Source organism: Grampus griseus (genome assembly GCF_964374135.1).
Source record: "Grampus griseus genome assembly, chromosome: 20".
In the NCBI taxonomy this organism is placed as follows: Eukaryota; Metazoa; Chordata; class Mammalia; order Artiodactyla; family Delphinidae; genus Grampus; species Grampus griseus.
This window is the reverse complement of record NC_139014.1, coordinates 6801882-6827967: the sequence shown is the minus strand read 5'-3', so window position 1 is coordinate 6827967 and position 26086 is coordinate 6801882. Positions and strand designations below refer to the sequence as shown.

At 55.9% G+C, this 26086-nt stretch overlaps 1 protein-coding gene across 1 annotated transcript; it reads right to left on the bottom strand.

The window, feature by feature from the left end:
• Positions 1 to 227: 227 nt before the first annotated feature.
• Positions 228 to 13342, bottom strand: SLC16A5 (solute carrier family 16 member 5). Its single transcript, XM_082679609.1, has 5 exons — positions 13139 to 13342; positions 10049 to 10307; positions 7265 to 7408; positions 3992 to 4801; positions 228 to 2767 (listed from the first exon to the last, which is right to left on the bottom strand). Exons 2-5 carry the CDS (start codon positions 10245 to 10247, stop codon positions 2520 to 2522), a joined length of 1401 nt encoding a protein of 466 aa, XP_082535735.1. The 5' UTR covers positions 10248 to 10307; positions 13139 to 13342; the 3' UTR covers positions 228 to 2519.
• Positions 13343 to 26086: the final 12744 nt, after the last annotated feature.

The window sequence follows — 26086 nt, the reverse complement described above, 5'->3', positions numbered from 1 at the left end:
ACTCCAGCCTACCACAGCCCCGTTGAGAGCAGCCTCCACCTCCGTGGTGGGCTCAGGTCCCTGTGATCAGCCCCTGCCCTGTGCACACACCCCTGGGGCAGGAGTTATGACCATAGTCTGGGTGCTTGGGTACCCTGGCTGCTTCTTGCAGGACAGTGGCCCCAGGCCCTTCACATTCAGAGGGGAGCTGATTCGACTTGGGGAAGTATATCTCAGCACGAGGTGGCCAGGGGGCTTCTCTGCTTCTGTCTGGACAGAGCAGTAAAGGCCTGGGACCAGGAGCTCAGAGCTTGGGGACAGGATGGAAGGGAGCTCCTGGTCAGGAACTGCTCTAGACCCTCTCTAGAGGAATCCCAGGATCAGCTAAGTGTGGGTTCTGGAATCAGATGGGCCACCCCAGCCTCCCTCATTTGTCCCCTCCTAAGGCTTCAGAGGCCCTCATCTCTGGGAAGAATTCTTCCTCCTTGGTTTTGTGCTGAGGGCAGCGACCAGGTCTTAACTCCTCTCTGCCAGTTCCTGACACACAGTAGATGCTCAATAATATTTGCTGAAGGAATTCTGCCCAGAGATTATCACCACGCTTGCCCAGGGGGCAGAGGAGGTCAAAGTTTCCTATGCTAAATGTTTACTAGTATCTTTTTTCCTTGAAAGAAATCAGTTTTCAGGCAGTGGGCCTAAAAGGGGACACACTTCAGAGGCTTGTGGCTACCAGCCCCATCTTCTTTTCTGCTCAGTTAAGATGGAGAAGGTGGCAGGACCTGGTAAATGTGTCCAGCTGTGGATTCCCCCTTCAGTGTACAAGCTATGGATGGTGCCCAAGTACAGGACAGGATGGAGGGGCAGGGAGGCAATGCGGGGTCTTCAGGATCAGACTTTTCAAACTGGAAGAGACTTTAACTTATCTAGGCCAACCTCCTCCTTTTTCAAGGCCCAGAGATGGTCCAGAGTCACACAGCAAATTATGGCGGAGTCAAACGTGAATTCAGGTCTCTATTCCAGCCCAGAGCCCTTTGCTTCACGTCCGTACTACCTCTTTTGGCCAGAAGGGGGCACTCGTGAGTCCTGGGAAAGACAACATCCCCAAGGATGCTGACTCACGCCAGTTGGACTCGTGCAGGAGGAAGGCCGGAGTCGGGTCATAAAAAGAAAAGCAATTCTCCTGATAAGGGTTTCTTGTTGAAACCTGGTTGAGCTTGAATCAACAAACAAGGTCCTTGGTGGGAGTAGCCCTAAAGGGGGATGGGGGAAAACTTACTCCAGGCCTCTTTTCTAGCTTCGTTAGTTCACAGGGTTTATAACCCGCTGCAGAAAGTGTTTCTGTGTGTATTCAAACAAACTCTGTTTTTCCTTTCACTCAGTTGGTACACTGTTGGGACAAGCCTGGGCTGATGACAGCCAGCCCCCAGGTGATGATCTCAGGGAAGGCACCAGCAAAAAGAGTACGTGGCGGCCGGCCGGTCTGGGGGAGAAGCTCTGACTTCCAGGCCAGACGCACAGGCCAGTGGGGAGCAGGGGTGGCCTGGCAGCTGGCCCAGCCAGCCACTTATCCCAGGGTTGACACCTCTGACACAGCAGGGAGAAAAGGCTGACAGGAGAGGGGAGTGAAAGGGCTTCTGCTGCAAAAGCAGCTCCGTTTCCACAGAGGTCCTGGGGCCCTGCCTAGCAATCCTTCCGCCCCTGGTCTGATGTGTGGCTCTCCCGCTCCCCCCAGCACTGATCTTCCCAGCCAAGATACAGGATGGGGCAGAGGAGGGAGGAGACCCTGGAGCAGGCCCTGCTGAGTGTGCAGGGGGCCCTCAGACTTCACTGATTCTAGGACCCAAGCCAGGGGCTCCCCTCCAGTTCTCTGTACTGTCGCCAGGACGGGTGCTCCACCTGGCATTTAATCTGTCCAAATCCTGCATCCAGGCCAACGCTCAGCCTGGCCCTCCACCACTGCAACACATTCTCTTCCAAAGCCCTTCTTCCCAAGGTTCCAGGTAGCATGAGGTCCAGCAACCTGTGCTGGGGGCAGCCCTGCAGGCAAGGGCTGGGCCACCTGGGAAGAAGGGGGGCAGGAGAGACTCGGAGGAGGGTTGAGCTCTTCGGAGCTGTCTAGAGGGTGAAGGACAAAGAGATCACATGGGAGGCACCCAGGCCGGACTTGAGGGTCCAGTGTGTTGAGCTGTAGCAGCAGCGCAGGCAGCCAGCTGAGCCAAGCCGGCCGTGACAGACCTGAGCTGGGCGCAGACCCACCTTCCTGGGCCCCGGGTACTCTGATGCCCCAGCAAAAAAGTCAGGAGGATCCGCTCCTGGATTCTGCTGGTTAGAAGGAACCCTGAGCCTCTGGAGGTCAGCCTCTAAGGTCCCCACTCCTGGCTGAGTCCCGACGTGCAGAACCCAGATGGCCTTTGGTTCAGGCTTTCTGGGCAGCCCTTCACCCCAGCCTCTGGCGAAGTCGCTGGACATTCCTGGGCTGAGGCAGGCCTCACTGACTTCAGGACTCAGATGCCGGTCACACATGTGAGTGACCCCGGGCCTCAGACGCTGGTCACATACATGATCTCCACGCGCAGCCGCTTCTTGGGACCGTCTGCGTCCTCCAGAGTGAGGCCCTGCTCTGGGGCAGCCTCTGTTACAGCTCCTTGCACCTCAGCCTGCGGGCCCTGCCTCTCAATCTTCCCCAGGGCCCAGAAACTGCCACCCATGAAGAGGGCGGCTGAGATGAGGAAGAAACTTGACATGTAGAAAACATAGCTGAAGTTGCTGGTGGTGTCTAGGAGGAGTCCTAGGGGACAGAGAGCAAGTCAGGCCACTGCCCTTGGCTACCAGGCCTCCCGCCCCGCCCTCACCCCTGCGAAACTGTGTACTCTGTGAGAGCAGGGGTTTTATTGTTGTCTCTCCTGCAGCCCCAGCACGAGGAACCGTGGTTGGCACCTAGTGGGAACTCGTTAGGTATTTGTTGAATGAAAGGAAAGGAAACACTAAAACAGCCCCAGTCCGGGCAGGAAGAGCCCTTGGGCGGCCAGACGAGCACTTAGGGGCATGTTTCCTTTACCCTTGGTGGCAGGAAGCCAAGGACTCAAGGGCCAGTGGCGTCTGGGATATCTGCTCAGCCCTACCCCAGGCCCGCCACGCCTCCTCCTGGATTGCTCTCCCCGCTCATCGGCTTGGAGAACGCCCTTGGAAACTGGGACTTCCAATGCCACACTTGGGAGGTATACAGTCCCCGTTGTCTGACTATAACAACCGTGCTGTCTGTTGACTGCCCCCCAGCACCACGGGCTTCACAAACCTTCCCTTTTACTCTGAATGTCACACGCTCAGCCGCCCAGCAAGTCCACTCCTGTGGGTCCCTGCTTCCGTATCTGTTCGTTTCCCTCCCGGCACAAATCACCATTATGATCACAAAGGGGCCTCTTTGCTCTAATCCCCGACTCCTCCACCAGAAGGTAAGCCCTGAGAGGTGGGGACTAGTTCTCTGTCTTCAGCCCTGCCCACCCCGTGACTGGCACAGGTGTAGGGATGGGTGTGGCAGGTGTTCTCGTCTGCATTTTGCAGATGACACTATGGCTCAGAGAAGGAAAATGACTTGCCCGGGCCCCACAGGCAGAGGATGTTACGAACAGCAGACATGTGCATAGCACTTACCGTGTGCCAGGTTCTCTACTAAGCTCTTTGCTATATGACACTTGTGATCCCCACAACAAGCCTGTGAGGTAGATTCTACTGTCATCCCCACTTTACTGATAAGAAGCCAGAGGTACAGAGGGGAAGACAAAGGACTGAGATAAGTCTGGTATGAAAATCCTTATTTTTCACTCCTCATACCCCGAGTGCCAGCTGCGGAACAGGTTACAGCCAGTCCCCTGAGGTGCTTGAGAAAATCACAGATTCCAAGTCGCTAACCCTGAGATGCTGGCGGGGGCCCAAGTCTCCAGACTGTTCCTATTTGCACCCCCCCATGCCCTGCCCAGGCCACCCCTGGCTGCCCTCCCTCCCAGGGCCTCACCAGCCAGTGGCGGGGAGATGAGGATGGAGATGCTCTCCAGGACGGTGAAGAGGCCCAGGGCGCTGGAGAACCGGTCCATGGGGACAATGTCCATGAGGACCTGGAAAAGGAGAGCACCAATGCCGCTCATGGACACGCTGTACACCAGGCAGTAGGCCACCAGCACCCGGAAGTCGGCCGACGCCGCGCACGCCAGGTTGGTGAGCCCGTTGAGCAGGGCCGCCAGGCTGAACAGGTACTTGCGGTGACTGGCGAAGTCCCGCCGGCCTGCCACCAGCCCAGCCATGGGCCGCAGAAAGATGTTGCTAAAGCCAATGATGGAGATGAGAAGGGCCGCCCTGTGTTCGTCCACCCCGTGCCAAATGGCATAGGGCACCAGGAAGACGTGGGGCAGCGGGAAGCCCACAATCATCCAGGCGACCCCCAGGGTGTACACGCGGTAGCCCACGTTGTGCCGCAGGACATCGAAGGCCAGGTGGCGCCGGATGGCCCGACCGCATGCTGCCGGGCAGCCGCGTGCGGGTCTCTTGGAAGGTGGAGGGAGGCCGTCTCTGGTGTCAGGGGTCACACGGGCAGGCACGGGCCTCAGGATGGCCCCACACACACAGCAGTGGAGGAGAACCCCGCCGAAGATGAGGAAGCTGCCTCTCCAGCCCAGGTCCTCCAGGAGATAGCGGGAGAGCAGCGGCCAGAGCATGATGCCCAGGGAGACGCCCGCCGAGGCCAGCGCGTTGGCCAGCACCCGCCAGCGGGTGAAGCACAATCCCAGCACAGTGATGCTTGACTGAAAGCTGAAGCACATGCCCAGGCCTGCGGAAGGAGAGGGGGGACCAGCTCCAGGGCGCGCCCAGCGCGGGGACGCTGGGGCCAGGCCCCAGGTCTGTTCTCCTTCCGTTCCAGCGCAGCCCCACTTCCAGGCCCCCAGGGATTTAAGATGGAATCAGCCTACCTCACCACCTCCCTAGAAGCATCCCGCCCCTCAGACCTGCCCTCTCAAGGCTGCCAGGGGCACACCTGTTCCCGCTGGCACAGCACCAGGGGGGTTTTCAAAACCCTAAATCAGGTTAAGTCTCTCTGCTGCTTAACGCCTTCCAAATATTTCCCATCACACCTAGAAGAAGAGCCAGAGTATCTACTCTGCCCTGGAAGGCTCTGCACGGTCTGGCCCCTGGCCACCCCTTGGGTGCCGTCTCAGGCCACTCTCCCTGACACTCGCCACGATCAAGCCCCATCAGTCTCTTTCTCTTCCTCCGGACATTAAGCTGCCCACCTACTCGGACATTTGCAGTTGCCATTCCCTCTGCCTGGAATATGCTTCCCTCAGACTTTCCTCTCCTGACTCAGCTTGGATGCCACCTCCCCCCTGCCACTCCATGCACAGCTGAACACGCTGGAGAGAAAGTTCGCAACCACGCTGTGACCACTGGCCTCAGGCGGGCCCTCGGGCCACCCACGGTGCCACTGTAGTTCCCTCGACCATTTACTGTCCCCGCTCTTAGACGACCACCAGGCCTTCCTCCTCTGAGCACCCCGACACCTCCCTCCCGCACTGCCAGCTGACCATCTACCTTCCCGTCTGTGACAATGGACAGTCCGTGCTCCCAGTCAAGGGCAACCCTCCACTTCTGCCCTGCATCCTGTCTACTTGAAGGCACACCCCTCCAGCAATTTCTCTCTCCTGCGGCATCCATTATCCCCTCTTTACTAGATCATTCTCCCTCATTGTTATTTCTCCCGTTAAAACAAAACTCTTGACAACAGTCTCTTCTGGGTACTGGTCCATTTCTCTGCTCTCCCCTTATACCAAAATTTCTTGGAAATACTGTTTATCTCCACTGTCTCCAGTTTCCTTCCTCCTCTTCTTTCTCTCTTGTTTTTTTTTTTTTTTTGGCCGTGCCACGTGGCTTGTGGGATCCCAATTCCCCGACCAGGGATCGAACCTGGGCCACGGCAGTGAAAGCCCAGAATCCTAACTACTAGACCACCTGGGAACGCCCCTATTGTTCTCTTTTGAACCTGTTCCAATCAGACTTTCATCCTTACCTCTGCTCCAGGATTCCTCTTATCAAAGCCGCCAACCTCCACTTTGCAAAGCCAAAGATGGAGTCTGATCCCCACTCGGTCTGATCCATCAGTGGCTTGACAGTCGATCACTCCCTCCTACTTGCGCACGTTCCTCACTTCCTTTCTCAAGAAACCCCACTCCCTCTCTGTCACTTCTTCCTGCCCAGGCCGCTAACCACTGGAGTGTCCGTGTCCTGGGCCTCAGGCCTCAGTCCTTTACATCCATCCTCCCTTGTTCCCTTAGTGACAGCAGGGTGATACCTCATCTCGAGACTTGAGTACGAGCCATCTCAGGATTCCCCAGCTGCCCGCTCCAGCTCAGGCCTGTTCCCTGAACTCCAGACCGGATGTGTCCAAACCTGAGCTTCCCATCCTCCCGAGAACCTGCTCCTCCCCTAGTTTCCCACTGTAGTTAGTGGCTACTGCATTCTTCCATTCTCCCCTTGGTATCACCCTTCTTGGGTCTTGGGTCATCTTGGCCCCTTCTCTGCACCTCACATGCAGTCCTGAACACAACCACGTCCCATCACCCCAATCATACCACCCTGGTTGAAGGTACCACCACCTCCTGGCTGGGTGGTGACCACGCCCCTGCCTGTTCTCTGCTCCCAGCCCAGCCCCCTATGGTGTATTCTCAACACCGCAGCCAGAGCAGTGCTCAGTGCTTCACAAACAGCGGCTGGATGACGTCCCTCTGCCCGAACCCCTCACACGGCCTCCCATCTCACTACACAGCCTTTTAGGAACTAAACCTGTTCCTGGTCCCCCCACCCCCTGACCCCTTTGACCCTTCATTCACGCCCCTCCACCCCACCGGCCTCCACGCTGCTCCTCGAGCACTTCTGGGCCTTTGCTTTTGCTGTTCCTGCTGCCTGGAATGCTCTTCCCCTGCCGGCAGCCTCCCTCACCTCCTTCTGCCCAAATGCCAACTTCTCTGCAAGGCCTTTCCCGACCGCCCTGCTGAAACCAGCAACCTCCCCCAACCCTGCTTCACCTTCCGCATTGGCTGCTTTAGTTACTCTACCTCTTTACTTGTTTAATCTCTACCCACCCCCAGCCGAGCCGGGACACTATCACATCTGCTGTCCTGTCTTCGTCATGATCAGATATGATCCTTCTTACTCCTCTGTTCATTGTCCCTCTGCCTGGCCCTTTTCAATCTTGCACCCAGTAGCTACCCAGCAATTCTCGACATGGAATGACAGTCACCTGTGATGAAGCCTGCCGTGAGGTAGAGCTGGCCAAGGGTGCAGCAGAAGGAGCCGGCCACCATGCCCAGGCTGGCCAGCACGCCGCCCAGCATCACCGTCGCTCTGCAGCCGAAGCGCCCCACCAGGATGCTGCACAAGGGTCCTGTGCGGAGGAGGCAGCCGGCAGGTGGCAGCGAAATGGCGAGGTCAGAGGGAGGGGGACAGTGGGCTTGGGAGGGGGTTCCAGCAGGAACTAGCAGGTGGCTTAACGGGCACAGCCCCGGAACATACAGACCTGGGTTCTGAGCCCCGCCCTGCCACAGACTGGCGACGGGCCAAGCAACGCCAATCCCTCTCTGTGCTGCAGTTTCCTCCCCCAGAGACTGAGGGGTCAGACTGGGTGATGTCTGGCCAGCTGTGAGGTGAGGTGCTGCAAATATTCCATTTGACCCTGACAAGGATCCCCGGAGGTACAGACTGAGGCCGTTCACTGCACTGACCTGAAGCCGCTTCTGTCCAGGTGAAATGGGATTGGCTTGTGACCTGGGTGGACGCCCCTCATGGGGGTCTGTCTTGGTGGGCGAGGGTCCCAGGGCAGTTAGATCATGGTGAGCGCCGCCTCCAGCCCCTGCTCCCCCTTCCCCCATCCTCAGGAAGACTGGCCACAGCCCTCCCACCATCCTTCAACCTGTCCAGGGTGGGCAGCCTGGGGCTCTGGGCCACCCTTCACCCGCTGGCTCTGGCCTCTGGGGCACTCTGGAGAAACGCAGGTGGGGTACCCTCTCCCCCCAACCCCCTCCAGCCATCACCAAAGTCTTGCACCCAGAAGTTTAGCTCCTGGTAGAGAGGGGCCTGTTCTCCCTCACCCACCCCCACCCTGAGCTGCTTTCTCACCAGTGCAGACCCAGAGTAGAAGCCAGTCCTGGCCGCCTGCTCTCGTCACCTCACAGGGCCCCATTCACCAAGTACCCTGCCCCCGAGTACACACAGCAGAGTTTCCCCAGAGTTGCTCTCCCAGAGAGCAGCCAAAGGGACAAGGAAAGTGTGTGTGTGCACTCGGTGTGTGTCTGCGTGTTTGGCGTGGAGAGAGGATGTGTGGGTGTGAGCCAGTACGAGTATGGGAGAGAACATGGGAAGTGAGAGGTCCGTCCTCAGAGGTAATCAAGGAGAGGTAGCCATAGAGGGAGAGGCAAGGCTTTGAAGTGGACATGACTGCTGACTCACACATCTCTCCCACCTCATACTCTGGCCTGACTTTGGAAAGGTGACACTGGGGAAAGCCCTGCGTCATCGAGTTGGGAGTGAGGGGCCGGGATGTGTGCCAGCTCAGCCGAGACAGCCGAGGGCGCTGGGTGGGGCGCTGGGAAGCAAGGTGTTTCTGCTTCCACCCTGAACTCACCCTGCAACACCGGCAAGGCCTTGTACTTTGTGCTTGCTTTCCTCACCTCTAAAACGTGTGGGGGTGAGAGGTACTTAGGATCAAGGACACTTTCAAGTTTAAAATTTCCATGATACTCTGAATGAGCGTGGGCTAAAGGGGTGTGTGTGTGTGTGTGTGTGTGTGTGTGTGTGTGTGACACAGAGAGACAGACAGGAGTCCCGGGCCCACTGAGATGCTGGCACATCTGCTAGGCATGAGTCTGAAGCTGGTAGGGGAGTGAGGTCCCCAGCGAATGCCTGGCTCCCAGCCCCTGGCCCAGACCCCTCTCTGGCTGCAGGGAAGGAACTGTCTGAGACTCCCACTACTGCTCAACCTTGCTGACAAAAAGGTTATGCGGTCTGGGCCAGGCCTGGCCTTGCTCCTTGCCAGGCAGCGTGTTCAGGGGTCACTGCAGTGAGGGTGGCTTCTATCCCAGTCTGACTTCCCTCCCCATTCGAGGGAAGGACCTGGAATAACAAGCAGGCTGCTGGTGCCAGGTGGAGGTCAGGGCAGGAGGTAAGCAGGGAGATGGATCAGCTGAGACAGGCAAACACACCCGTGGGGAGAGCCCGGCGGGCTGTGAGGTCCAGCTCTCGCTGACCAGGCCCCTCTGCGGGAACTGCCTGTGGAGCTCTCCCTGGAGATCTTCCAGGAGCCCAAGGCTATTGTGGAGGACCCTCCCGCGCAGCCCCTGCCCTTCCCTTTCCCTGGGGTCAGGGTGAGGTGCTCACATCCCTGGGGGAGCCCTCCCTCCGTCTCCCCAGCCCTTGCAACACCCCCTCTGCTTCCTGGTGAAAGATGGGCTCTTGCCCTGCCCCCCTCCTGCTCCTGGTGTCTTCCTTGAGCCCTCCTTCCCATCCTGAAGCCCTGATGAGGGTCTCCGGAATACTAATAACTCACAGCTGCTTCCACTGCCCTAGCTCTCGGACCTGGCCGGGACCTCATGTGACCATCTCTGCAATCCTGTGTGGGAGGTGGGCAGGATGGGATACTGGGTGTTACTCCCATATTGCAGAGGAAGAAACTGAGGTTCCGAGAGGTCACCCAGCAGGACCCCAAGCCGCTCCTCCTCCAGTCTGTGCTTGAGTGCCCGGCACGCCTGCAGTCTGGATCCATCCTCCCACTGTCATCAAGGGGACCGGCTTTACCTCTCAGGGGCCTCTCCATCCTCTGCCCCTCCCCAGCCCAGTCCAGCCCAGCCCCCCCAGACTCCAGGCAGGGGAGCTGGCCCTGTTGAAATCAGAGGAGGTCTTAGGGATACACAGCACAGGGCAAAACCTGTGGCCTCAGAGAGAGGGACCCAGGAGGCCAGGGAGGTTGTGGCTTCCTCCCCAACCCAGGCTCTTTTTCATCCCTCCCTCCATCCCTCCCCTGGCTGCTCACCCCCTGCATGGAGCATGGCTGTCAGGATGGACGGGAACCAGGAGGTCTCGCTGTTGCTGGCCTGGAACTCACGCTGCAGTTCAGTGAAGAAGATGCCGATGCATGTGGGGAAGCCCAGGGTGAGGCCCTGGGTCACCACAGAGGCCAGGAGCACCATCCAGGCCCAGCAGCCCTCCGAACACTCCAGGGCCTGGGGCATCCTCGGCTCCAAGTGCTGCCGCCACAGCCTCGCGGCCACTGCTCCTACTGCCCGGGCCGCCTGGGGAAGGGACAGAATGGAGCTGCCAGCCCTCCCTTGGCCCACCCGCCACCTTCCCTGAGTGCTTGAAACCGTCCCTTCCTCTTGCCCCAGCACCAGGTATCACAGAGGGGCACCGCCCCCTGGGAGGTGGCCAGAGGCCCATGCGCTGGCCTTGGCATCTCCTTTCACCTGCTTCCCAGAGCAAGCCTGGAGGGAGGGACAGGAGGGGCAAGCAGGTGAGCCATAAGTCAGACAAGGCAGGTGGGTGGAATTCTTTCTGGTTGTTACATCACTTAGTGGTCGGCAGGTGGGACCTCCCAGCCAGCCTTGGCCCGACCGCACACACCACGTGGCACGCACTCGACAGTCGCTTCCAGAATGGAGCAGGCGTCTGAGCCAGCCTAGCCCCGACGGCGCACAGGCGCACACGGATACCTTCCGAACATTCATAACCAGGCTTCCTGCTCACAAACACGGGCTTTCGCGATGCCACATCAACAGCCAGGTTCTCTGTCAGTGCTGCTGTGACGGCTGAGGTTCCCTGTCAGTGCTGCTGTGACGGCTGAGGTGAGCAAGACAGGGCTGGGGTCCCCCAGGAGCGCACACAGAACAGCTACACGAGGGCTTACGTAGACACACACACAGAGGGTTTCCCTGGTGGCGCAGTGGTTAAGAATCCGCCTGCCAATGCAGGGGACACGGGTTCGAGCCCTGGTCCGGGAGGATCCCACGTGCTGCGGAGCAACTAAGCCCGTGCGCCACAACTACTGAGCCTGCGCTCTAGCGCCCGCGCGCCACAACTACTGAAGTCCGCGCACCGAGAGCCCGTGCTCTGCAACAAGAGAAGCCACCGCAATGAGAAGCCTGCGCACTGCAATGAAGAGTAGCTCCCGCTCGCCGCAACTAGAGAAAGCCCGTGTGCAGCAACAAAGACCCGATGCAGCCAAAAAAAAAGAAAAAAAAAAAATACACACGCAGACACACACCACGCAGACAGGCAGAGAGAAACACATGGAACCACCCAGGAACACAGATTTATATGCAGACACACACCGACATAGACACATACAGAAAAGTCTAGAGACACACAGACACACACAGTCACACATACAGATGCGCACAGACATATACAGAGACACACAGACATACACTTACGCAGATACACACTTAAAGAGACAAACTCAGACAAGCCTAGAGACATACAATCAAATGCACACAGACAGACACATGCTACACAGACGTAAGGACACACACAAACTCACAGGGTTGCACGCTCTGCAGACAGATACACACACCCTCACATCTTTGATTCAGTCCCACCTCGGTTCCTCGCCACCACCCAGGCCACTCCCCCCATCACAGAAGCTGCCTTAACCAGGCTGCAAAGCCCCAGCCCCCTCCCCAGATGTCGAGCCCTTTTCCAGTCCCCTCCATCCTGGCTCTCCAAAGAGCCAAAGGGTCCCAGGAGCTCCTGTTCCCAAGCCTCCCTCCTTTTAGCCCCAGGCCCGGAAGATCCATGGAAACTCAGGAAACTACCAGAAATATGAAACCCCCTTCCTGCCAAGCCCAGCACCCCACCCCTCCCCCCCACCCCAGGGCCCAGGAGCTTTAACACAGCACCTAAGCCGGACCCACCCTAACTGCCTCCTTCACGGGCTCCAATCCCTTCTCCAGCCACAAGGCCTCTTCCCTCCCCAGAGGACCCCCAGGGGCCCTGCCAAGGGGAGCAGCCCATTCATCCTTAGCCCCAGAGAGTGTGGGACGTGTGTGTGTGTGGGGGGTGGGGACCTCGAGTCCTGTGTGTGGGCTGGGAGCACCTCCTGCCCTCCTAGCTCCTGCACATGACACTAGCCCTAGAGATCCCCCAGCTCCGATTCTCCTGGCTCAGCCCCATGCTCGGGGCAAACCTCAGACACAGGCTCCTCCGGCAAACTGGCTCTCGCCCCTTCCAGGACTTCTGTTCCCTTGGCAAACGAAAAGGCCACTGGTGCCACCTGATCCTCTCTGTGAATGTCAAGTCTCCCCACCCTGCTCTACTGCTCACCCCCCTCCCCACGCATCCCGGCCCCTCGGTCCTCCCAGACCTGCCACCTTCCCCCTCCTCCCAGAAGGGCCGCCAGCCTTCCCTCCACCACCCTCACTTCCTCCCGCTGCCCCCCATGGCGCCCCACCCCAGCACTCCCCAGCCCCTCCCTGCTCTGGTCCCCTCTCCTTCCGCCCTTGTCCGGCCCCTCTGTGGAGAGGTCTCCCCTCTATGGAGAGGTCTCTTTCATGCCCTTAGTCCAGGACTCTGACCTTCGCTCTGCACTTACCTTCCCTCTGAACCTTTCAATGGAGCTAGTTTCTCCTCCCTCCAGGCCCCCCAGACAATCAGAGTCCAGGAAACCCTAAGCACCTTTGTTCTCTCTTTGCCCTGGCCTCCCTCTGGGAGCTGTCTTGAAGACTTTGGCCTTCCACAAGGAGGCTATCTCCTCCCATACACCCCCAATTCTCGGGTCACACACATAGCTTTTCTGTCCCCCAGCCCCTCCCTCAGCAAGCTGGTTCCCCCTCCGGCTGCAGAGATTCCAAAATCCTCAGCCAGAGAGAAGTCCTGTTGGTCCTTCAAGATTCAGCTCCAGCAGCACCTCCAGGAAGCTACCCTGACCCTTACCCCAGGCTAGGCTAGGCCCTTTCCCGTACTTCTCTCTGTAATAGCAGTTCTCACACCACATTGGAGTGGGTCCTTCCCTTGTTTATCACTGTCGCCCCCCTCCTCCTCCCCACCTTCCATACCACGAGCAGGACCTGTTCACAGCCCCGCACCCAGCCTCCACCTGAGCACAAAATGTAACATTAATGTGACCCACCTGTGTTCTCCAGGGGGCAGGCAAGCCCAGGAACAAGGGTGACCTGGTTTCCCAGCAGGTAGGTCCATTCCAGAAGACTCGAGCAGAGCGGAGCAGAGCAGAGATGGGGGCTCCGGCTCCACCTCTGCCCCAGCAGAGAAGTGGTCTTCCCTTGGTACTGGGAGCCAGGAGTCACAATCACTGCCTGGTGCGTGGCTGGGGCAAAGGAGGGAAACGCGGCTGGAGACACTTCACTCTCCCTTCCCGGGACTGGAGGCGAGCAGCTTTCCGCAGGAGCTGCCGACCTCAGCCCTCAGGGGTCCCCCACCCTGAGTGAGACCATCTTCATGCCCAGGTGGCCTGAAGCCGGGTTTGTGGGCAGGGCAGAAGTTCACATGACGCCTCTTGTCCTTCTCCCGTCACACACAGTCCCTGGGCTGATTTTCAGGGCTTCTCATCTGATGACAGAGGCCTAGCTAGGCCCTCAGAATCCAGTCCCAGCCCCTCTGAGCTTGCAGGTACCGGCAAAAGGGTGAGCGGATGCTCTCACACAGGGCTTTGGGGCTAGGCGCCGCCCCCTCTCCCTCTGCCCCCTTCCCGCAGTGGGAGAGCTGGTGAGAGGAAAACAAGGAATCACCAGCTTCACCAGCAGCGGAAGGATCGCCAGACCCTGCAGACCCCCTCTCTCCCCAGGCCCCACATCAGGCAGGATCCCGGGCCTGAAGCCCAGGACACAGGACAGGCAGCAGTGCGGGTTCCTGCAGGACAGGAGAGCAGCAAGAACCAGCCTGAGCTTGGGGTTGACAAGCCCGCACATCCCTGCACCTGGCAGGGGCCGGCTGGCGCCAGCCACGCTCCTCCCTTCTGTGCCTCCAAAGGTGCCCCGCCATCCGGGCAGGGGCAGGCTGACCACAGCCTGGAAGGGGGATGGGATAGGCAGCAGGAACTTCCTGACCTCTTGTTACCCTGGCTCAGTCCCTGCTGTCGGGATCTAGTTTCCTTCCACTCGGCTTCCCACCCACCCCGAGATGGATCTCCTCTGGGTGGGGCTTCTGGACGTCCAGGCGGCGTCCCCGTGGAGATTTCAGCCCAGGCCTTGGCTGGTGCCTGTCCCCTCACCCCTCAGGCCATCGCAGGCTGGGGCGGCCCAGGACCCGGGCAAGAGGCTTTTCTGGATCCTCTCCCCCCACAGGCGGGAAGGGGCCCCGGAGGCCCACGGCGGGGCGGGCCCGCGACGGCGCTCACAGGGACCCCGGCACCCTGGGGACTGTGGGGAGAGCCCGCTCACCGGCTCGCCCGGGCCCGGCGGAGGGGCGGCTCCACTCCAGCGGAGCGCGGCTTCCTGCGGCCCGGCCCGCTCGCGGTGGAGGCGGCAGGACGCCGGGCGGCGGCGGGGACCGGAGGGGCGGGCCGCAGGGCTCCGGTGGGCGGGCCCACCTCCGCGTCTCCAGGGAGCCGGGCGGGGAGGCCTCCGGGCGAGGCGGTGGGGCGTGCCCGGTGCCCGGGGCCCGCAGCCGCTTCTGTCAACTTCGACCCCTCCTCTGAGTGGCCCCGACCCCAGCTCGGCGGGTTCATTTGCATGTCGTTAGCATGTCATTTGCGTAGCCCGCCTTCTCACTTTGCGGCTTCTCGATTTTCCCGCTCTGGGTTCTAGGGGCGCCAGGAGTGGAAGAGAGAAAGCGTGTGATAAGAGACTCCACCTCCCAGCGGCAGCAGGGTGGGAGGCCAGGGTGCAGGATTCTTTCTTTGGGGGCTTTAGCTGCCCAGGAGTCCTTCCAGTGAAAACCTAGAGCTTTGAGGGCCACATCCAGGGGAGCCCAGGAAGGCAGCTGTGCGGAGCAGACAAGAGCGTGGACCCCTCAACCCTGGGGTCAGGTCAGACGGCGCCCACCACCTCCGCGTGCGCCTCTCCCCCACCTAGCCAGCCCTTCATATGCATTGTTTAAAATGTATTCAATCAGTACAAAGTTACAGTAACCAGTACAGGCATAAGAGTAGACATAGATCGGTGGACTAGAATTGAGAATAAACCGTTACATTTACAGTCAGTAAGTGTGCTGCGACGATCCGGGGTGGGAAGAATAGTGTTTTCAGCGAACAGCGCTGGGTAGCTGCATGTAAAAGAAAGTGGTTGCGGTTGGCCTTCCACCTCACACCATTTAAAGAAAAAAGAAAAAAAAAAAAAAAACCGATAGAAATCTAAAAACTAAAACTAAAACTAAATCTTACCGATAGAAATCTAAAAACTAAAACTGTGAACTTCTTTAAAAAGATTTTTGATGTGGACAATTTTTAAAGTTCTTATCGAATTTGTTACAATACTGCTTCAGTTTTATGTTTTGGTTTTTTGGCCGGGAAGCAGGTAGGATCTTAGCTCCCCCACCGGGATCAAACCTGCACCCTCTGAATTGGAAGGCAAAGTCTTAACCACTGGACCACCAGGGAAATCATTGAATTCTGTTGAAGAAAGCACAGGAGTAACTCTTCATGGACTTGGAATTAGGCAATGGATTCTTAGACACTACACCAAAAGCACAAGTGACAAAGGAAAAAACATAAATTGGATGTCACCAAAATTAAAAACTTTGGGGGAATTCCCTGGCAGTCCAGTGGTTAGGATTCCAAGCTTTCACTGCCAAGGGCCCGGGGTCAAGCCACGTGGCATGGCCCAAAAAAAAAAAAAAAACCTAAAATCTTTTGTGCACTAAAGGACACCATCAGGAAAGTGAACAAATAACCCTCAGAATGGGAGAAAATATTTGCAAATCATATATCTGGTAAGGGACTTGTATTGAGAATATATAAAGAACTCTCACAACTCAACAGTAAAAAGACAAATTAACCCCATTAAAAATGGGCAAAGGATATGAATAGATATTTCTCCAAAGAAGATATGCAAACGGCCAACAAGCACATGACAAGATATTCAACATCATTATTCATCGGGGAAATGCAAATCAAACCCACAATGAGGTACCGCTTCCCACCCGCTGGGATGGCTTAACTTCTGGATGAATGATGTAAGAGATCCTCTATCAAGTTGTGAGTCCATCTTAAACATAAGACATTGTTGTGACTGTGGTTCATGTTCTTGCCAACAGTCACTGCGCTGGGTTGCCTCTTACTGGGGGCATATTCAGCTCAGCCTGAGGTTCCCTGGATACAAACTTTGGGAGGAGGGGATTAAGGTTTATCCCATGGTTCCATAGAGATGGTCCCAGGCCTTGAGAGGTCCAGTGTGGGGGACAACAGGGATCATACTACAGGGTCTGCACCATCTCGTCACCCCTTATCTCAGCCTGGCCCAGTACTGATTGGCAGTAAGACAGGAGGGGAGGGGGCAGGGCACAACCATTAAAAGAATGACACAGCTGAGGATACAAAAAAACTAGTTAGAACCAACTAGGCCCAGGGACTTCTCGCAGACCTGGAGCCTTATTATACACTTACGGTAATACATTAGCAGGCTAAATGACACACATACCAGTACCATGACAGTTCCGAGGCTGACCATAAAAGGCCAAAAGTGGGTGGTGGCCCAATTCCTGGAAATCCCCACCCCTTCCCCAAAATAGCTGGAATAATCTTCCCACTTGTTAGCCCATGAAATTACCCAGCCCATAAAAACTAACAGCCCCATGCCCCAGGGCCCCTCTCACCTTCAGAGAGGGACTGCTTTCTGCCTATGGAATGCGTATTTTTCTAAATAAATTCGCTTCCACTTTACTATGGCTCGCTCTTGAATTCTTTCCTGCATGAAGCCAAGGACCCTCCCTTGGCGGCCCGTCCCAGGAATTTGCCCGAGACCTGGGACTCGACTATTCTCTCGTGCTCGCTTCTCCTGCAACAGCAGTACCTGCCCCAGGTACTCAGAACAGGCTAGATGTAGCCCTCCAATCCATCCCTGGGTACTCTGGCGGGACCCAGGGACTTAATACCCAGGGACTTCCTGGAGGCTCTTAACGTCTCTGAAAAAATCAAACCAAGAGGTTTTCCAGGACCTCACTATTTCCTCGGGAGCCCCACCCTAATATTCGACCTCTACTCATCAAGATGAAATTGAGAGCTGTGAGGATACCCCCTCCACCATCCTGGACTCTGGGTACTTCTCCAGAACGAAGCTCCCACCAGGTTGGGGCATAGTCACTGTGGCTGCAGAGCTCAGAGCCAGGGTCTGTGGTTCCCACAGGCAGTCCCCACAGCCTTCCCCAGCCTTCCTCCGTGACTCTGTACCCTAAGTGTTGGTCTGAGTGCACACCCTGGTCACCAGGCCCAGTTTTGTTAGGGCCCATGACAGCTGTCAGTGAGGGGTGGGTGACAAGAGACTCAGAGTTGGAAAGGTCCTCATCCACAGAGAAGCAAACTGCGGCATCTGCTCAAAGAGAGAGGGAGGCACCTACTCAAAGTCATAAATCTTTAAGAATTAATAGTAAGTTATTAGTAGTTAATAACGCAATCGCCGTACATCACTAAGAATAACAACCACTACATTCATTGCTCATCTGCCAACCCCCCTGAGATCTTCACACCTGCATGGTTGGTCCCCTTCCCTGAAACACTCTGTCATGATGATCCTTTTTTTTTTTTTTTAACCCGGTTGGCCCGCAACTGTCAGCTTAGAATCTGCTTCCTCCAGGATGGCCTCCCAGACCTCCCATGTTGAGGCGTTAATCCTGCTGAGTGTTGTGCATCTCCCCCACTAAGCTCCCTGAGGCTTAGGAGCTTTCTTGCCCAGTTGATCAACACGGCCCCAGCACTTAGCACAGTGTGTAGCACAGGATAATAATAACTATAATAAGAAGGGTCAACACGTATGGATGGAGGTTCTCAGGGCTGTCCAGATACTGCCTCATTGGCTGAATGAAGGAATGGAGTATTGCCCGTCCAAGTCACTCCCCCCATTCTAGGATCTTATCACCCCAAGCCCAGGACCTGGCATCCTTTAAAAATATTTTAGTTACTGGAAAGCGCCAGGATGTGATTCTGGTCCCTCTGCCCTTCTCTCCAGGTCTTGGCCTCTGGCAGTGACCCTGTGGTGTCCCTGACATGGACAGAGTGCCGACTGCTGGGATAATGGGGACAGTCTGTCTGTCCAGGCTTTTCTGAATGCTGTTGGCTCTGGGCCCCTGGGTGCCTTCCTACTCGAGGGCCCATTTCCTTCTCCACCAGCTCTATCCTTTTTCTACCCTCTGCCTGTCACCCCCCTCTGCCTGTTTGTCCTACTCTGCCAGGGCATGCGGCAGCTTGTCAGCTGGCCCCAGAGGCCTAGGCCATGCCACCCAGCCGGCTATTTCCCCAGAAGACCCCCTGAACTCAGATCTGAGGTGCATAGTCTCTCCCAGGGCTGGCCATGGTTGCGGGTCTAATGTTGGGGTATATCGTACCCCGGCCCCCTCCACTCCAGCCCCCACCTCCTGGGGGAGCAGAGATGCCCTGATGGCTCCCATCGAGGGGCAGCAGATCGCCCAATGCTGGGGCCAGCCTGGGGAGCAGGACAAGAGAAACCACAGGGTGACCTCCTGCCCCCTGATTTGGGATCATCCCTGTGCTGACCCTCGCCCTGATTTCAGGTGTGCGGGAAGGGGCAGCGGTCATCAGGCACTGCTAGAAGCATCACCTGGGCACAGCCCTTGCTCCGAGACCCCCGGTGCTTTGGGCCACCCCTCCCTCTGAGTCCCCTCTTCCTTCTCCCTCTTTCTCCTTTTGCCTGTCTTACCCAGACTCTCTCCTCCGTGCCACCCTCCTCTCTGGAGCTCCAAGCCCTTCTCCTTGAGATTTTCTCACTGCCACCGGAACTGAGCCTGTCCCCATACTGCTCACACCATCTTCCCCTTAGACCAGGCCCCTCCTCTGTTCTCTGACTCGATCCAGCCAGGGCCTCCCTCCCACCCCTTGGCCTTCATCTTCACATCCAGCTGATCTCTACAGCCTCTTCCCTTTGCGATTTCGCTCAGCTGTCTTCTCTCTTCCTGATGCTGGGGTCACTTCAGGCCCACACTCAGCCTTGACAGATCTCTCCTCAGCCTCCCTGCCTGAAATACCAGATCCATCTTGCAAAAGCCCCCCCCACCCCAACTCTTTTCGGGGCTGCATTGGAAGGCCTTCCGGCTCTGAGTTCACAGATCACTCTGCCAACACCCTGGCAGGCCTCCGCTCTGCACACTCGTTTCCCAATACTCCCAGCCCATGTGCCTGGAAGCTCACCCTTGGGGTTCGTCTCCTCACCCATCCCTTCCCCATGTGAATTTCTGCTCTTACACCATCCCCTCCCGAGTCCTCACTTCACCTCCAGCACACTTCCACTCACTCCCACTCAGCCTGGCCCTGGTGCCCAGGCCACACATGGTTCTCCCCACCTGGGCTGCCCTGATACCCTCAAAACTGTCCATGTAAAAACAAACTGGGGGGGACTTCCCTGGTGGCACAGTGGTTAAGACTCCGTGCTCGCAATGCAGGGGGTCCGGGTTCGATCGCTGGTCAGGGAATTAGATCCCACATGCATGCCGCCACTAAGAGTTCACATGGCATTTAAACAAGCTCGAGTCTCTCCTACAATGAAACAAGAACAAAAATCTACCCTCCCTCCCCTCATATCCCCCTCGGGTTCCCGCCCTTGCCCCTCCACATCCTGACTTGGTGGGAACAGCATCTCCTCTCACTGGGTCCACACCTCCCCTCCCCCTCCGCCCTCTAAGGAAAACTTCTGCCCCTCTGGTCATTCCCATGTTACACATCCAATGAGCATGTTTAGTCTTGATCTGCCTGAAGCATCGGCCCACATTGATCCCTCCCTCCTGGAAATTTGCTCTCTCCTTGGCTTGCAGAACATCATTCTCTCCTGGGTTTCCTCCCATGTTTCTGGCCGCTCGTGCTGTTTGCTCTGGACCTTTAAATGGCCGAGTCCCACAGGCTCTGACCTTCATCCTCTCCTCTTCTCTCTCCCCTTCTGTAGCTCCAACCACCACCTTTATACTGATCACTCCACATGTTCTGTGTCCAGACCATATATCCAGACTGGCACCTTCAGGTGTGTGCCTCAACAACCCTAAAGCCCGACATCAGCTAGAACCTGCCATCAACGCTGGCCTCCACTGCCCCTGGTGTGGCCACAGGGCCCTCAGAGCCTGGCCCTTGCCCCCCCTTCCAGCCCCAAGTAGCTCTCCCTCACTTGATGCCCTCCAGCCACCTGAGCTTTCTCTGCTTGTCATGTTCCCCCAGCTGAGGGGTCTTTGCCTCTGCTGCTCCCCCTTGCTTGGAGCCCCATCCTGACCCTCTGTGCCTGGCTAACCCCTGTCACCTCAGACAGAAGCTCAAGCGTCACCTCCTTCGGGATGCCCTCCCTGGTTTCCCTGCTGGGGCTGGTGCTACTGGTTATTCCTTCCCCTCACAGGTCTACTGCTCCGCTTGGCACTGTCCACCACGGTGTGTTTATATTGATTTAAATCAGGAGTTACACACTTTTTCAAGGCCAAGAGGTAAATATTTTAGGCTTTGCAAGCCAGAGAGTCTCTGTCGAAACTACTCAACTTTGCCATCATGGGCAAACGCAGCCACAGACAATATGAAAACAAATGAGCACGGCTGCGTTCCAATAAAGCTTTATTTATGGACACTGAAATCTGAATGTCACCTATCTATCTTTTGGTTGTTTTTTTTTTTTTTAATTTGGCCGTGCTGCATGCCTTGCAGGATCTTAGTTCCCCAACCAGGGATCAAACCCGGGCCCTGGCAGTGAAAGCGCAGAGTCCTAACCACTGGACCGCCAGGGAATTCCCTGAATGCAATTTAATTTTCAGGTGTCACCAAATCTAATTCTTCTTTTGATTCTTTCCCCATTAAAAAAGTGTAACAACCTTTATTAGCTTACAAGCTGTACAGAAGCAGGCGATGGGCCATAGTGTACCGACTCCGGATTTAAACAATTCTGTGATGAATCTCTCTCTTGCCATCACTAGATCATAGGCTCCATGAGGGCAGGGACTGAGTCTGTCTCAGCTCATCACTTTTGTCCCCACTGGTTGACCTATGGGAAGAATATTCTTCCCTCTTTTTCTACCACCCCTCACTCAGCTCATTGACTATCTGCTGAATGAGTAAAAACAGCAGGGTATGTAGATTGACTCGCTAAATCCTCTCTGAGGTGGGTACTACTGTTTTTTTCTTTTCTTTTCAAGTTGGGTGTTTATTATTTCACTCCACTGCTTATGTATATTTGACATCAATTATTCTGTACATATCAAATATTGCATCATTTTACAAAGTGAACTCAACATGCTGCCTGTAAACCTTCTGTCTCTGGGATTCCCCCATCCTTGAGAACAGTTCTGCCTTCCACATAGAAGACTGGGGCCGCTGGGGCCCTTTCCCTCCCCTTGGTCCGCCCCCTCCAACCCCTCACCCCCCACCCCCGCCAACACACACACTTAGTCAAATGCTGCCTCCTGGCCCTTCATACCTTCAGCATCTCTGTCCACCCTGCCCAGCCCGGAGCGGGCTGTCTTTATCTCTCCCTGAGCGGCTGCAGCAGCTTCCTGACCACTCTTCCTGCTCTAACTGATGCTCCCCTCCCTCCTCCAGGCCGGCGCTCTGTCCAGATCCGCTCAGCTATCTCCTGCTGAAACCCCGCAGTTTCTTCCCACTGATCCTGGATAAACCCTAAAGACCAAAGAGGCTGTTTACAAGACCCTGCGCCATCTGGCTCCACCCACCTCCTCAGATTCATTTTCAGCCATTCTCAGCCTCTCTCCCCAAGCTCCAGTCATGCTGGGATTCTCTTTGCTTCCTAAAATACAGAGGTGGGTACTACTGTTATTTGCTTTTTTTTTCAGATTATGGATCTAAGGCACAGAGAGGTTAAGTAACTTGTTCAGGGTCACACAGCTGTAAGTGGCAGAGCCAGGATTTGAACCCGGCACGTCTGGCTTTGGAGTCCAGATGCTTAACCAGCACATCATGTTTGCTGAGGACTGTCATGGTGCAAGTTCAATAATGATGTGGCAATAAAACCGGTCTCCACCCTCCACCAGCCACCACCCCGCTTCCACCTGGCACACCCTCCCCATCTCAGGTCAACTTCTTTTCTTTAGGGACACCTGGTGTGGGATGGCTCCTTGGTCATCTCTTCCCCTGAGGAGCCTTAATCTTAGTGTGTGGCTAGATACACTCACCACCATGACTGAACTTAGGGTCTGTCCCCTCTACCCACAAGCTGCGCCAGGGCAGAGACAGGGTCTATCTTGCTTCCCACCACCCCCTCCGCCCCTCTCCTCCCAGGAGCCCTGTGCCTAGCGCACAGGAGCCACACAAGACACATCTGTGGAGCATTGGAACAAACTGGGCAGAAACCTAACCATTGGTGTCATCTCCAATTGCATGTAAAACACAAAAGGCACCAAGGCTCATACTCTCCAGGCAGGAAGCATCTGTAGCTGTAAATGAAGAAGATTCAGCTTTCAGAAACACTTGGCAGGGAACCGAAAGCCTTTTAATGGGTGCGCTTGGGCTTCTGACACTTTGATTGTGATATTGGCAAGGCTGAGCAGCTAAGCAAACATTATTTAACTTAATCATTTGAAGCATCGGTGTACATACACGTTACCAACAACGGGGCATTATAGGCGTTTGCAGAATGACTGTTCTGAGCTTGCAGGACAGTTGGCATCCCTGACACCTTGCCCTGGTCCAGCTACGAAATTCCAGACATGTGACACCCCGTCTGGGGTGAGATGCGTGAAGCACTTGCCTGGAGCTCAAAATGTACTGGGACACCAGCAAAACTCAGTGATCAAGATAAATGATAACCTAATAATAATTTAAAGGTAACAGTTTTAGAAAATCAGACCAATAAAGTATGGCCAATGGAGCGGTCACTTGGTTTCATGAGTAAAATTTTGTTGGAATCAGGGCTGGGATTAGTGCGAGGGGTATGGAGCAGGTAGTGCAAGCAATGGGTCAGGTCACAAAAGATGGGTCTTTTTTTTCTTCTTCTTTTTGGCCACACTGTGCGGCTCGTGGGATCTTAGTTCCCTGACCAGGGACTGAACCACGCCCCTGGCAGTGAAAGCGCGGAGTCCTCGCCACTAGACGACCAGGGAATTCCCAAAAGATGGGTCTTTATTTACAATTTTGGTATTCTGTCTATCATGGATTTTTGCATTAATTTTGATTTTGTCATATATTGCCTTAAAGTATCATTTACTTTGATTTCTGAGTTTTTTGGCACTTGCTCTTAAATGTTATGCCCTTGGTGAGGGTCTCACTTGCTTCACCCTAGTCCTGTCTCTACCTGAAACGCCCCCATTCCCCAACCACCTGGTTTGAGAAGCCCTGGGAGTCGTATAATCTTCAGCAAATATGGGTGATATCTCGATCCATGCTTTTTTAAAAAATCTGTTATTCGGGCTTCCCTGGTGGCGCAGTGGTTGAGAGTCCACCTGCTGATGCAGGGGACGTGGGTTCGTGCCCCGGTCCGGGAGGATCCCACATGCCGCGAAGCAGCTGGGCCCGTGAGCCATGGCCACTGAGCCTGCGCGTCCGGAGCCTGTGCTCCGCAGCGGGAGAGGCCACAACAGTGAGACGCCCGCGTACTGCAAAAAAAAAAAAAAAAAAAAAAAAATCTGTTATTTTATTTATTTATTCATTTGGCCTTACTGCACAGCATGTGGGATCTTAGTTCACTGACCAGAAACTAAGCACGGAGCCTTAACCACTGGACCGCCAGGGAAGTCCCAATTCATCCCTTTCTATAGGTCAGGAAACAGAGGCTGGAGAGGTCTGTGTCTCTCCCCTAACACACCTGCTGGAGGGTCCTCAGCCTCAAAGAACCTTCAGGTGGGACTTCCCTGGTGGCACAGTGGTTAAGAATCCGACTGCCAATGCAGGGCACATGGGTTCAAGCCCTGGTCTGGGAAGATCCCACATGCCATGTCGCGGAGCAACTAAGCCCGTGCGCCACAACTACTGAGCCGGCGTGCCACAACTGCTGAAGCCCGCACAAGAGAAGCCACTGCAATGAGAAGCCCACGCACCACAACAAAGAGTGGCCCCCGCTCGCCGCATCTAGAGAAAGCCCGTGCGCAGCAATGCAGACCCAACGCAACCAAAAATAAATAAATATATATATATATATATATATACACACACACATATAAAGAAGAACCTTCAGGCTAGAGGGGAGATCGAGATGGAAACCCGGGAGGAATAGGCAGGTCCTTTGCAACTATCTGGATGCAGTAGGTGCGTGGAACTGGCTTCAGGAGGAAGCAAACGGATGGCAAAGGGAGAAGCAGGTGAGCAGCCATGCCTGGGCCACTTGCACCCAGCCTGGCCTGACCCAGGAGAGGATCTGAGTGGCCTCCGACCCTCCAGGGGTTAAGCAATGGAGACAGAGATGAAATACCCGGCCAGGCGCTGGTCTGATGGAGAATTCCCACATGAAACAAGGTGGGTGTGAGGAGGGATGCATGCAGAGGGTGATGGCAGGAGAGGGGGAAGCCCACCTGGCTTAGGGAGAGGAGGGTTCAAGAGTGGCTTTCTGTGACGCGGCACGTCTTAGCTGAGACTTAAGGACTAGGGAGGAGAAAGTAATAAATAATGAGGAGGAGTAAGGAAGGGGATGAGGGTGGAAGAGGGCTCCCAGCAGGGGCGATGGCAGGTGCAAAGGCCAGGAGGCAAGCGCTTTGAAGAGTAGAATGGAGTGGGCGCTGGTGATGAAGCCCATGAAAACGAGTGAAGACTGATGTTTGGCAAGGAGCGGGGGTGGGGTGGGGTGGGACTGGGCTAGCAGGGAAGGCTGGAGAGGGTCCACCTCTCCTGAGCTGGTGGGACCTGGTCCAGGTTACAACCAGGTGCCTTCCTCGCTGGAAGAGGGAGGAGTTGAGCATAAGCCCTCTTGGGTGAGATGCTCCCGACAGCATCAGGTACCCACTGCATGCCAGGCAGGGCCTCTGCCAGAGGCTCCCACAAACATCCTCTCCCTTCCACCTCCAGTCTGAGCACACCCTCTCTTGGGGGAGGGAAGGGTTAAGGCTCCCTCCCAAGGGTCCTGCCATCTGATCCTGCTTCCCGCTCTGTCCTCACCTGTGGGATGGGATGGTGAGACGATGGAAACCATTGATGCTGCCAGCCTCCTTCAGCTTCGTACTTTAACCCTTCTCCTCTTGAGTCAAACTTGCGGTGACATCCAGGAAGCAACATCTGTGGCTTTGGCTGGGTTGCCACTTGCCACCTACCTCTAGAGGGAATCAGGGAAGGTGTTAAAGACAAAACAAAGATATAGGACAGATGTGTAGGATGTAATATTATGCAGCCAGTGAGTGAACAAGCCGTTTTTGTATTTTGAAAGTAACTTTGGAAAATGCACGATATGAGTTGTAACTATCTTTTAGCTATCTCCATCTTCAACATCTACATCTGTATAAGAAAAGAAGACTGCAAGGTGGAATTTCCTGGTGGTCCAGTGGTTAGGACTTGCACTGCCGGGTGCACAGGTTTGATCCCTGGTCTGGGAACTCAGATCCCACAGGCCGTGCAGCGTGGCCAAAAAAAAAGACTGCAAGGAAATTCTCCAGGAGCGGTTATCTCTGGGGGAAGGCAGTAGTGATCTCGGAGAGGCAGCAGTGAATGGTGGCATGAAGCGAGATCTTAATTCCCTGCCCAGGAATTGAACCTGGGTAGCCTGGATGAAAACCAGGAATCCCAGCCACCACACCTGCCCTGCCCTAGGCCCCTCCCCAACATGCGTGTGCAACTCTTTCCAAGATGGATTACAGCCCAGAGGCCTATGGGACGGCCTTAGTATCATATATTATGGAGTGGTGCTCCCTCCTCTTTGACCCCCAAGGAGCCTTTCTGCACATGTGCAATGTTTCCCTTGCCCCAAAGATGGGAAATATATGACCTCGTGATCTTTTAACAGGGTTTAACCCCTCTCTGTCCCTGCCATAAAAGCGTCCAATGTCCAGTTACCTA

Bases quoted from the DNA above. Each gene is read 5' to 3' on its own strand.
- SLC16A5 (XM_082679609.1), bottom strand. From the start codon at position 10,247: ATGCCCCAGGCCCTGGAGTGTTCGGAGGGCTGCTGGGCCTGGATGGTG. The intron at 4,802-7,264 runs GTGACTGTCATT...CTCCTTCCGCAG, and splicing joins CACGGCAGGCTTCATCACAG to GCCTGGGCATGTGCTTCAGC. The intron at 2,768-3,991 runs GTGAGGCCCTGG...TCTGTCCCCTAG, and splicing joins CATCTCCCCGCCACTGGCTG to GACTCCTCCTAGACACCACC.